The sequence below is a fragment of the Rhinopithecus roxellana genome, chromosome 10, assembly GCF_007565055.1.
Source record: "Rhinopithecus roxellana isolate Shanxi Qingling chromosome 10, ASM756505v1, whole genome shotgun sequence".
In the NCBI taxonomy this organism is placed as follows: domain Eukaryota; kingdom Metazoa; phylum Chordata; class Mammalia; order Primates; family Cercopithecidae; genus Rhinopithecus; species Rhinopithecus roxellana.
Genome location: NC_044558.1, coordinates 10599714 through 10612190, shown reverse-complemented (window position 1 = coordinate 10612190; position 12477 = coordinate 10599714). Strand labels below are relative to the sequence as shown.

The window sequence follows — 12477 nt, the reverse complement described above, 5'->3', positions numbered from 1 at the left end:
CTAGAAATTAACAGGTCACTTTTCATTTTTAATTATGCAAAATTAAAAGGAAAAGTAGTACACATGAGTCAGGGAAAGAATGAATCCTCACATCAGGTCTGAGGAGACAAAGTTTTATGTTTGCACCCTGGCTGTCTTTGCTGGTTATATAAACTCTGTGAATGTTGCTTAACTTAGTGACAAGAAGAGGGGAAAACAACCTGACCTGCTTCACTGCTACTCCTGCCACACATTAATCCTCACTATTTGCCCCTAAGTCCCTGTCTGCCCTTAGTATCCTCCATACTGTGCCCCGCCATTACCCTAAAGCCACTTGTAACTCTTAAGCAGTTTTCTCCATGATACGTCGTGAGCTTCAGTTTTCTTTTATAATCATGTAATACATAAAGATTGAATTGAGAAATCATCATAAACAGAACATATTGTCCAGTGGAAATTTCTGGGAGATGGAACGTTCTATGTTTTATGTCTATGCTCTCCAATTCAGTGGCCACTAGTCACATGTGACAGCTTGAAATGTGGCTAGCACAACTGAATATTTAATTTTAATTAAAACTTAAATAACCACATATGGTCAGTGGCTACTGTATTGGCTGGTGCAAAATAATATGTTATGATGTAAAAAAGATAGTAGTCAGTTGTCTTAAACCATTGCATAAAACCACGTGTCATAACATGCATTAAAATAATTATAGATGCATGGAAGAATTCATAAAATCAGCAAAATAATTTCATACCGTGTTTTTCACTTACCTTCTATACATTTATATTTTACTTCTTTTTAGTCATCTATCCCATTCTAATATCTTTCTGTGAATGCATTATTCTATTATCTACAGTTTCAACTTACAAGGCACAGACATTCACTTTGAATTCAGAGTCCACTACTAAGATATTTTCTGGTGCATCCACAGTCATTTGAAATTTGGGTAACACTGCCAGTAAAAAAAAAAAAAAAGTATATATTATATTATAATGTATATATTATATATTATTAACAGAACTATTATTAACATAAAAACATATTAACATAAATACATTCATACAAAACAATTGTTTCTCCTTTACAAACCATCGACCTTTGCTTATGTTTGCCATTAATAAACAGTGTGAGGAAGACACTGAAGTGCATAAGACTGGATTTTGGAATTGGATAGAAAAATGCATATTTTGAATTCCAAATTCATCACTTTTCAGGTGTTAAACTTCGGAAAGTGTTTCTCAAGATCTTCATCTTTAAAAAAGTAATAATGATACTACAATAAAAATTTTATGAAGATTTTAGGAGAAAATATGAAGGGACTAATGGCTAACATATGACTAATGTTAATTCCATTCTTTTCATAAGAAGTGCTTTACATCCCAGAAACTATCATACAAAATAGAATTCAGATACTACAAAAGGAAGATAGAATAGATAGCCTAGATCAACAGAGAATTACAGGAAGATTATGGGCTGAACTAGGAGATAAAAATCAGAGTAGATAGAGAACCCTAAAATAGTAACAGAGGACAAGGAAAGAGGAAAGGAAGAGACACTCACTTGAGAATTTGTTATTTAACAATCCTGCCCTTGCAAAATTGAAAAGATTTTGTAATTTTTTACTAATAGGTAATATTTTCATTGCTATTTATTTACCATATTCTTCCACAGAGAAGGAGTGATATGTTTTCTTCTCATTGAGCATCTCCACGGTGATTCTATACCATCCGAGGATGGGCTCTGAGATTAACTGGAAGGAAAGTTGTAGAATTCCTCCCACAGACTCCTCATTCACCCACTGTTGTATTCGGTTGCCTTCTGGATCCTAAGAATAAGAAAGTGTATTTTTGCATGCTGGATGTTTTTATTCATTATAAAGTTTCAGCAAGGTGCTTCCTACTGAGGTTTCTAACCTACTTAAGATTCAAAACATGAGTGTGTCCTCACATTCCCCAAGTAGTCTTGGTTACTCTCCTATCTGGGGTCACATAGGTGCATATTATAACACTTAGTATATTTTAGAGCTAGCTGTGATTTTTTTACATTTATTTTCTGTGTCAATCTCTGATTTCTTAAAGGCGGGCCATATTTTATCCCCAGTGCATAAAACATTAAGTACAAATTTATATACATTCAACAACTAAGCATTACATTAAATACAGTCATAGTTGCCCATTGTCTATATTATTATTATCTATATTAATGGGTGCATGCTAATATGAATCACGTGGTGGTGGGGGTGGAAACCTATTTCTGTCCTCTTGAGGCTATCTACATGAAATTAATAATTCTGTGACAATTTAAATAGACAGTCTTCCCTGTGAACTGCCTTTTGATTTTGAGGTTTGGAGAGATGTTCAAAAAAATGAGAAAACAATTCTTCAACTAGTAGTTATCTTACCTGAAGGGTGATCAGTGGATACTGAAATAAAAATAAAAATAATGTTATTATGTGAACTCAAGGGTTTTTTCCTAGATGAGTGAAGAGGTTAATTATAAATCTATTATTAAGCAAAGAAACAAGCACATTTAGGACAACCCAAACAAATATTGATTTCTGATTGAAAGTTTGAATATCTGTTGATTATACTGAGACTCATCTGCCTAGTTTTCAAGAATTTTCATTTACTTCTCTCTCTTTCACAACACACACCCTGCAGTCTCAGTAAGCAACCCTGCCCTTGGGTCTTTCCAACACAATAAAAATGCCCTCTTAGATGAATAATAACTTCCTTATCGACAAATTCGTGGTCAGTCTTCACTCTGACAATTGCAGTGTTTTACACTGCTGGTTGCCTCTTTTTGAAATGCTTCAATTTTTATTTCTGTATCTAGCACTAATTTTTTTTTTTTGTCTTAGATTATTGACCATTCCTATACTCCACCATTTCCTTATCAGACAAGTAAATAAATGTAGACATTTGCCCAAGTTTCCCTTGCAGAGTCTCCTCTCCTTCATCCTTCTCCTTCCACCTCTTTGTATCTCCTTTCAGTTCTCTCCATGTTTGCCACTCTTGCCCCCTCTAAACCTATAGTCAACAGTTTGACTTTCATCCCTTAGTGTTTTGTCTCAGGACCTTAAAACTAACAAGTTGAAATTAAAGACTCCCAGGCCAGAAGCCCTCATGTGAATAGGCTGATGAGAATTTTAAAAATGAGTACGTAGGGTCCTTTGCCCACTCCCCAAGTTGCTAAGTGCTCCTTCCCACTAATTGCAGCATTCATTCACAATGAAACATAATGTGTCTGGAGACAGGAATAGGATTCATAAACCTTGTCCAGAATTCTTGTAACTGAGAAATAGAACAGTTGAATTAAGGACCTCACTTGTTATTCTAAATTCATGGAATTGAATCTCGATGAAATATTGAGATGGTATTGAAGAAATACTGCTGCATCATTAACTCAAGCATTAGGAGAGGTAGAGCTTCTCATGAGATTTCCTCATAGGAAGAAAAAAGAATATATTACCCAAAGGTGCCATGGGAAGACGTTAACCATTTGGATGAGATTCTAATAATGACAAATTAACGTAGAGTACTGTCCCTTTTTGTTTGCTATTTGCAATATTTCCAATGCAGATGGCTTCAACTGTGTTCAACAAATTGAGTTTTTATTACTTAATATGTCTTTTTTTATTCGTTTTTTTTTTAACTGTTCTTGGTCTATTTCAAAAAACTAGTGAGCAAGAACCTAATAAAAGCACATTTTCATTGTTCTAAGCTGCTTGATTGTTTTCCAAAAACAATTATTAAAATGAGGCTGATTCTGCTCTAGTCACTAAGGACCATCTGCACTAAATCTCGTATAAACCAGTCAAGAACCAATACGACAACTCCTTCATGCCCCCTTCTGGTTCATACTACCTCTCCCTAAAAAGAGGGCCTCTTTTTAGAAGACAAGTAGTTCCAGGTCTTAAGATAAGTTTCAAGAAAGATCTGAAACTTCTTGATGTAAATGAAACTTTCTGGAAAAAATATGTTTGAATATTCTACAAAACACTGACCTAAAGGAAAAGAAAGCCACCATCAGTAATGAAATTGCAGAAAATGAAAGAAAAGACTGATGTAAGATTTGGGCAGAAGAAACTAGGTATATGCTCTATATCTTGGCTCATTTGATAATGACCCAAGTTGCATCATTACTATATTTTGATTATGTAGTCAAATTTATTATGAATGCCCAAATCTCATAGGCCAGCCATGCATTAAATCTATTTATTTAAATGGAATACTGAACCGGATAATATCCAGCAATTAGAAATACTAGCTTGGAAAGATAAAACCACATGATCTCTTAGCTGCCATCATTTTTGGAACTGCTACATCAATTTCCATCTCTATACATAAACACATGCAGTTTGCTGTGCCATGGAAACTCCATGCCATAAACATTTGGTACAAATGTCTTCTTATCTATGACCCATATTTGAAGGAACAGTCCATTAATCCTGTTGTTCTTATGCAAATGTAGTTATTGTCAAGCAGGGAGTTGGATAATCATGTTTGGCCTAATTGATGATAATAAGTCAACAATGGGGGTGAGAACTAACAAGGAAGTTACGATACTGTTGCAGCTGCTTTGATTATCAGGGAGCCCTTTACTTCCCCATGGTGCTTCCAATCAAGGATGATTGTCAAAGGATTGCAGTAGAAATTCTCACTGCTTTGGTTAAATAGAGGAGTGGCATTCTTAGAAACAGAAGCTTCAACCATGAACCAAGGAGAACAGGAAGCACACGCTATCTTATAGAAGTGATTTTGGATTTAGATTAATACAAGGTCTTTGGGGCACTAAAAATTAGATTTCTGCTCTGGAAATTAAAATTAAGCAACAATCTAGTGAATGTAGCATAACTATAGAAGATGGGGAAAGGAGGTGGATTAAAAGTGATGACGTCTTAAATATGTTAAGGATGAAGTACAATCGGGAGGAAGGAAAAGGCAGTAACAGAGAAACCATCTGTACAGCTTCTGTAAGCTTAAGAAGCTTCTTCGTAACTGCGTTCAGTTGATAGATTGACCTAAGAGACCACAAAAGAATGCTTAGTTCTAACAGGTTTCTAAACTACATGAAATGAAATTTATCAAGTATCCTGTTGTAAAGACTTCAGTCTTTTCCAGGTTATGATTCGTTGTCTTTTGACTGTTTTCACTATTAATCACCTTTGTTCTCAGATTGTCTCTAGCAGGGTTGTAGTTGCCTGCTGAAATACTGTCTTAGACTACCATCACCATGTTCCCGCTATGTATTTAGTTCCTTAACTGCACATCAGTGTCTACGAAATAACTTCTCTGAATTTCCCGTTAGGGAAAATGAGGCAGCGTCACTTTCCCTAATGGGTAGCAACACTTCCCCCTTTACGATCCCTGTGTAAATAAAGAGCAATATCTGGAAAAATTGGAAGCGGTCCTGGAACACATCCCCAGTCAAGTTATTTCTCTGCTCTACACACAAACTGCTCCTCTATGACCAACTGTAATTCAGGTGCCTTCACAACATGGCAACAAGCCTCCTTTCCAAATCGTTTTTCAACATGACCCTTTTTTTTTTTTTTTTTTTGAGACGGAGTCTCACTGTGTTGCCCAGGCTGGAGAGCAGTGGCCCAATCTCGGCTCACTGCAAGCTCCGCCTCCCGGGTTCACGCCATTCTCCTGCCTCAGCCTCCCGAGTAGCTGGGACTACAGGCGCCCGCCACCACACCTGGCTAGTTTTTTGTGTGTTTAATAGAGACAGGGTTTCACCGTGTTAGCCAGGATGGTCTCGATATCCTGACCTCGTGACCTGCCCGCCTCGGCCTCCCAAAGTGCTGGGATTACAGGCATGAGCCACCACGCCCGGCCCTTCAACATGACTTTCTATATTTGTTGTAAGTTTCAGCAAAGCTGGGTTATGACTATTCCCTAAATCCTCTTGATTCTCTACCCACATGCCTTCACTAACATTTTTTCTCTGCCTACAGTATCTTCTAGGCCTAATTTATACATTTGGTCATCTCTGTTCCCTAAGGAGTGTCTTGATTTCACCTACCCTGTGACATCTGTATCAGGCATGGCCAATGCTTCCACCTTCGATCCCTTTTTCTGGTTCTTTCCAACTACCCCCAGCTCCATTGTGTTTTACTTCTAACAGCTTTCACCTGTGAACTTTTTGAGAGGCCTGTTTTGGGGCCTGGTGGTAAGTTCTTAGGGGTTTACTCCAATGTTATGGGGGTGCCCAGAGCCAATAACTGCCTGATGCTGGAGTACAAAAGCCCAGCTTTGGTTCCTAAAGTGGAACGAACTCTGAAGTGTAATTTACACTCCAGAGCTTCCTGCCAGTCAGGCTGAAGACTTTGCCCAAAATCAATTGCATCCATGCTTGGTTTCCTCCCCTCCCCTGCCCTGCTTCTCTCCACTCTCTTATTGGTTTCTCCTGGCAGCACTTTCTTAGTAATTCAGTTGTCCATTTTTCCCTCTCTCAGAATCTCATTCTGGAGAAGGTGACCTGAGATAAAACCTCTCCTGGTAACTCCAAATACAAAGCAGCCGTAATGCTAAATTCACTGGTCATGTAATTCACTCATTCAGTCATTATAAAGTATTATTGTGACTCGGCTCACTGGCTCATGCCTGTAATGTCAGTCAGCACTTTAGGAGGCCAAGGCAAGAGGATTGCTTGAGGTCAGGAGTTTGAGAACAGCCTGGGCAACACAGCAAAACCCTGTCTCCACAAAAAATTAAAAAAATTAGCTGGGCATGATGCTGCTGCCAGTAGTCCAAGCTACTTGGGGGACTGGGGCAGGAGGATCACTTGAGCCCAGAAGTTAAGGCTGGCGAGTTATAATCGCACCACAGCACTCCAGTCTGGGCAACAGAGCAAGACTCCATCTCTAAAATACATAAATAAATAAAATATTCACTCTATATAACATTACTCGTTCACTCAATACATAATTTAATAATGGTATAATATTAAGAGCCTACTCTCTGCCGTATCCTATTCTTCCAGATGTCAGGAATATAGTCATGCATGTTGCTTCATTTATGTTCTTCTCCAACAACCTCTGTTCTAATGTAATCATTCTGGGGACAGAAAGAGTATCTTCTGTATCTTTGGGTCTCGGCGTACCTAGCACAGTGCTTTATAAGTGGTAAGCATTCAGTAAATTACGAACTTTTATCTGTAATTAGGAAATATGTTTAATTGTGTTGACCAGAGAGAGTGAGGAAAAAGAAAAAAGGAAAAAGTTTGATGGTAAGGGAGGAATACATAGGCTAATAAGAATGTAAAACCAGTAACTTAGACTGGCCTGCCTCATTTTCATGGATTAATTTTAAGAAGCAAAACCATGCACAAATACCTACCTCTTTCTAGCTATAACTTACCATTTCATCAACTGGTTTCAAATGATCATCCAGAGACACAACTCGAAACATCACTGAAGAAAGAAAGAAAGGTGATGTAATGAAAGTATTTACCTTTTGTGTCATCACTGCTTTCTTCCTACATCGATTAACTTAGGTGAATCGAAAAGCACTAAGTTACTACCACCTGTGATGAGGAGTTACACGCACATCTTATGTAAGACATATTGGATCCCTGGGTTACCAGGTTGAGCTTATTAAGCTATACTGCCAAGAAAGGGTTCAGTAAAAGAACTTTTTGTCTTTCTTTTGTACTTCTACCCCTGCTTTATCTTTCTCCTCTTCTGCATTCTCACAACATGTGCTCAGGCTGCCTAACGACTTCACTAAAGAAAAAAAAGCCAGAGGAAGCAGGTCACTTAACTGTTAGTACAATTCCTCACAGAGATTGCATGTATACTTATTTAGTGTGTGCTTTTTCTGTATATCCCTCATCAACCAATACCCTTATTCCCTTAACCCGCAGTGGAAGCGTCTGCAATCAGCTGTATTCTCCCACTCGCACATTCTTATCCATCTGTGTCCTATCCCTGAGTTGGTTCTCAGCCGGATGGACCTTGTCAAACTCATGTTACTGTGCTGTCAGTAAACTTCATTCTCTTTTGAAGATGTTTCTCTCTGCCCCTGTTTCTCTCGCAAAACTCTCGATTTCTTTTTTGCTTTGAGGTTGCCTCTCTCCCTCTAGGTCTCTATAGTGGAGACCTCTCATCTTCCACATGCCTTGAGAAGGGAAATAAGTAACTTCCTAGTTCACAACTCCAACAAAACATTTTTTTTTTTGCATTTTAATTCAAAAGAGAGAAATTATTATTTTAGATGCCACTAGTTTCAGAAAATTTATTCCTGTTGATGTCATCTAATGACTTTCTGGTTGCTGTCATAGAATGTCACCTGGCTAACGGTCTTCCTTTCTACTGCTTAGATGTCATGGGAAGTTTTGATATGCTTTAAGGGAAATGAAGATTTTTGTCAAAACTGGTATTGGTCATCATACCAGAGTCATTGTATTTTGGAAAAAATGTCATTTGCTGATGACAAGACTATGTTGTCATCTGTCTATATATATTTTCTGTCCCTTTGTGTTTTCAGGTTCATTTAGAGTTCAACTTTGTTAATCTCATTCTTCCAGATTATTGACCCTTTCCTGGCTTCAATTCATTTATTCACACATTAATTTTTAAAGTCTTTATTTGATAACCTATTTCATAATTCTATTCATATGTATGTGTAAGTATGGGTGTCAAATGCTGACGATTTTTTTAAAAAAAAGACTTGCTCTTTGGGTATCACGGAATTCATAAGATTGGCTGAGAAATGCTGATCCCATCATATCTCATGGTTTAAATGTGGTCTCTACGTTGATGGTTCTTCAAATTCATATCTTCAGCCCTTTTTTCTTTTTTCTTTTTCTTTCTTTTTTTCTTTTTTGAGACAGGGTCTCACTCTCATCATTCAGGTTGGAGTGCAGTGGTGCAAGCTCGGCTCACTGCAGCCTCAACTTTCCAAGCTCAGGTGATCCTCCCACCTCAGCCTTCCAAGTAGCTGGAACTACTTTGCCCTACCACACCTGGCTAACTTTTTTGTAATTTTAGTAGAAGTGGGTTTTCACCATGTTGCCCAGGCTTATCGTGAACTCCTGGGCTCAAGTAATCTGCCTGACTTGACTTCCCAAAGTGCTAGGACTACAGGCATGAGCAACTGCGCCTGGCCCTGCCCTTTCTTCTTACCTAAAGTTTCATAAATACTGCTTCCTGCTTGCAATATCTGCCTGAATATTTAGAAGATATCTCACCCTTACTGTGTCCAAAAATGTAATCCTGATTTCTTTCCTCTTGCCCTACACTTCCTTATTTTAGTAAATGACAATTCTGTCCAGGTGTTTAGGCTAGAAATTTTGGACTCATTCTTATTCCCTCATTCTTGTCATCCCCTCATTCTCATTCCCTTTTTATATTACACTACATCAAAACATACCTTAAAGATATTACCTGCTATTTCTCTTGCCCAGAATGATTTTCTCCACCCATGGTAGACATCCTCACTTCATTCAGGTCTCTGCTTAATTATCTCAACACATTTTTTCCCTCTAGTTCTAATCTTTTCACCTACTTCGTTAGCTCTGTCATTTAAAAATCGAATTCTGGCTGGGCACGGTGGCTCACGCCTGTAATCCCAGCACTTTGGGAAGCTGAGGGGGGCGGATCACAAGGTCAGAAGTTTGAGACCAGCCTGGCCAATATGGTGAAATCCTATCTCTACTAACAAAATACAAAAAAAAAATTAGACGCCTTGTTGGCACACATCTGTAATCCCAGCTACTCAGGAGGCTGAGGCAAGAGAATTGCTTGAACCTGGGAGTCGGAGGTTGCTGTGAGCTGAGTTTGCCCCACTGCACTCCAGCCTGGGCAACAGAGCAAGACTCTGTTTCAAAAAAAAAAAAAAAAGATTTCTCTTTAACTCCAAAACTGTCCCCGTCTTTGTTCAAGATGTAATCATCTCATGTTTGGACTCTCACAACTGTCACTAACTGGATCGCTGCCATTTTTGTGGCCATAACCTAGCTAATCTTTCTATGGTTATCAGAGCCACTTTCTGAAGACTAAATCTTATCCTGAATCTTCTCTAATGAAAACCTCCCATTGCACAAAAGCCAGTGTCTTCATAACTTAATGTGTAGCAAGTCACACGTTACTTTTTGTGAAGTTCCGACCTGGCCTTCTACCGCAGCCTCCTCTCCAGCCATTCCCACCGAGCCTCCTAACCTGAAGCTATACACTATCCCTTACCTGCAGTAATTTCATCTTGAACACTGACTTTACTTCTGTCATAGTTATTTCTATAATAGCCCTTTCCTTCTCACACAGAGGGGCTACTTTCCCTTCTACCGCAACACTGGAAGCTTGAATAGCCCTTCTTTAATTCTCCCAGACACAACTAGAATCTGCTTTACTGAAGACTTTGTACATCAGTCAAGTACCTTATCCCTTCTTACTCTAAATGCATTCCTGTATATCCTCTTTGATATACTTATTTTTTAATAACTGAAGAATTAGTCACTTTCTATTCTATCTGTTTACTATACTTTTTCATATTTTGTTCATGCCACTATATACCAGTTAATATATTGCATTATAAATACTGTGAACTTCCCTGGTCAGTTTCTCGTTTATCAATTTTGTATTACTCTGCACTTTTATATTGCTACAGTGTATCAGATTATCCAGGGCTCAATATCCACATAGCAAGGATTGAGGAAGTTGTAAATCAAATGGACTTTTAAACCGTATTAAAATATGAAGATTGTACCAGATGTTTTACTATCATATAATCTATTATTTATTTGAAGGGCAGATTTTTATGGAATTAAGAATAAATGTCTCATAAAATGTCAAATAGTTTAGGTAGTATTTTAATTCATGGTAGGTTAATGTAAAATAACCTGTACTCATTAAAGAAAATTAAGAGAAATTCCCTGAGATAGAAACAAGTTGAACTACAAATCAATTACACACCCAGATCTAAAAACATGCTGTTCATGGCTCGTGTGTTTGCATCTGTATGCAGATTTTCCATGTAGAATGTCTTCAGTGATAATATGTTTTCCCTATTTTAAAAAATTAACACAAGCTACAATAGGTGTTTAAGAGGTGTTTTAGAATTATGTCAATCTCCAGAAAATATTTGTGATAACTGTACCAGATTAAGTCATGTACAGATAACTTTCATTCTTATTTCTTTTATAGGTAGGGTACCCTTATCATGCAAGGTGTATTCTTGAAAACTCTCAATTTAAAACTAATTTGTTTAGGAGTTATCTTGTTAAGAGATTACATGTGTTACTATAAAAGTATAGCCCTCATGTAGCCATAGCATACATAGCTGATAATGCACTCAGCTTGCCATCTTTAAAACTATAAAAACTGTAAATTTTCCTTCAGTTAAAAAATTGGGGAAAATGTTTTCATTAAGTGAAATTATATACAAGAGTGAGATAACAAAAACTTGCTTTCACATCATAAACTTTCAAAGCCATATAATTTAAATTTATATAATTCACAGATATTTCTAGTGCACTTATTGTCAAAATAGCACAAAATTTTCAAAACAGGATAAAACTACTTTCTTCATAGAATGACAGTGGCTGTCAGGGAAGCAATACACATTTTTTTTTTCCCTAGGTAATGGGAATCCTACTGCTTCCTCTGGATTAGTAGGTAAATTTAAGTAACTTCCTCTCTATAATTCTCTGAAGTTTAAGAGTTTTATTGTAGAGCTTAAAAAACCTTTTAGATTTTTGGTGATTCTTTTTTCTCTATTTAGGTGCCTGGCATATTTTATAGATTTACCTGTAAGTATGTATTTTCAAGAAAAAGACTAAAATGTATTAATGTTTAAATAAAGAAAATATCTTACTGTTCTAAATCTTGTAGCAGGGATAAATGCTTTAAACAAGTGCAATGAAACTCTTACAACAAAATTTCAAGAGAAAGAAGTAGTTGGTGATTATTTTGGGAGAGGGACTTCTTACAACCTAAAGTTATACGAGGTAAAACCTATTCCAAATTTCTTAAGAGCTACTCTGTGCTCATTGTCCACAAGATAGCAGACAAACTAATTGGTTGTCCTGTATTTATTTCTGATCTCGGAATTAAATTTCATTGTGTGCTTTTTCTTTGATCTTGGGCACATTTGGGCAGAAGTGATAACACTGAGGAAAAGCCAGTCAAATAAGTACTCAGTTTTCAGTCAGGCAATTACTTCTGGTCAAACCAGGAACTCAAAGAAAGTGTTAATTGCAAATATATGAAGCTGAAGAACAAAAAGTTGCAGAAATGTATCTAGATAATTTCTGCATCCTCTCTTTAGAGTTTCAAATGGCCACATTTGCAATACTGTAGCCATCAATAGTTCCCTATAAAATTTTTAGCCTGCACTAATGTTCTGTCTCCTGTAATATCTCAAAGGGAGGAGGGGAGATGCATATATAGACATCAAAATGCAGGTGGCAGTCACATATGAAGTAACAACAAACTAAATGTGCAATGAGGTTTTAGCATACAGTCATAGTTAATATCACACCATATTTTT

The 12477-nt window shown here is 37.1% G+C and overlaps 1 protein-coding gene across 3 annotated transcripts in view; it reads right to left on the bottom strand.

The window, feature by feature from the left end:
* LOC104672833 (ovostatin-like) overlaps positions 1-12477 on the bottom strand; it is a 133334-nt gene that overhangs the window by 56073 nt on the left and 64784 nt on the right. For all 3 annotated transcript variants that reach the window (XR_004059572.1, XM_030938899.1, XM_030938898.1), the window contains exons 4-7: positions 7351-7403; positions 2385-2405; positions 1640-1808; positions 851-935 (exon numbers count right to left, since the gene is read on the bottom strand). Coding sequence is in view for 2 of the 3 variants with exons in the window: in XM_030938899.1 (XP_030794759.1) it covers positions 851-935; positions 1640-1808; positions 2385-2405; positions 7351-7403 (328 nt within the window). In the remaining variant the exon portion in view is untranslated. The remainder of the gene's footprint in view (positions 1-850; positions 936-1639; positions 1809-2384; positions 2406-7350; positions 7404-12477) is intronic.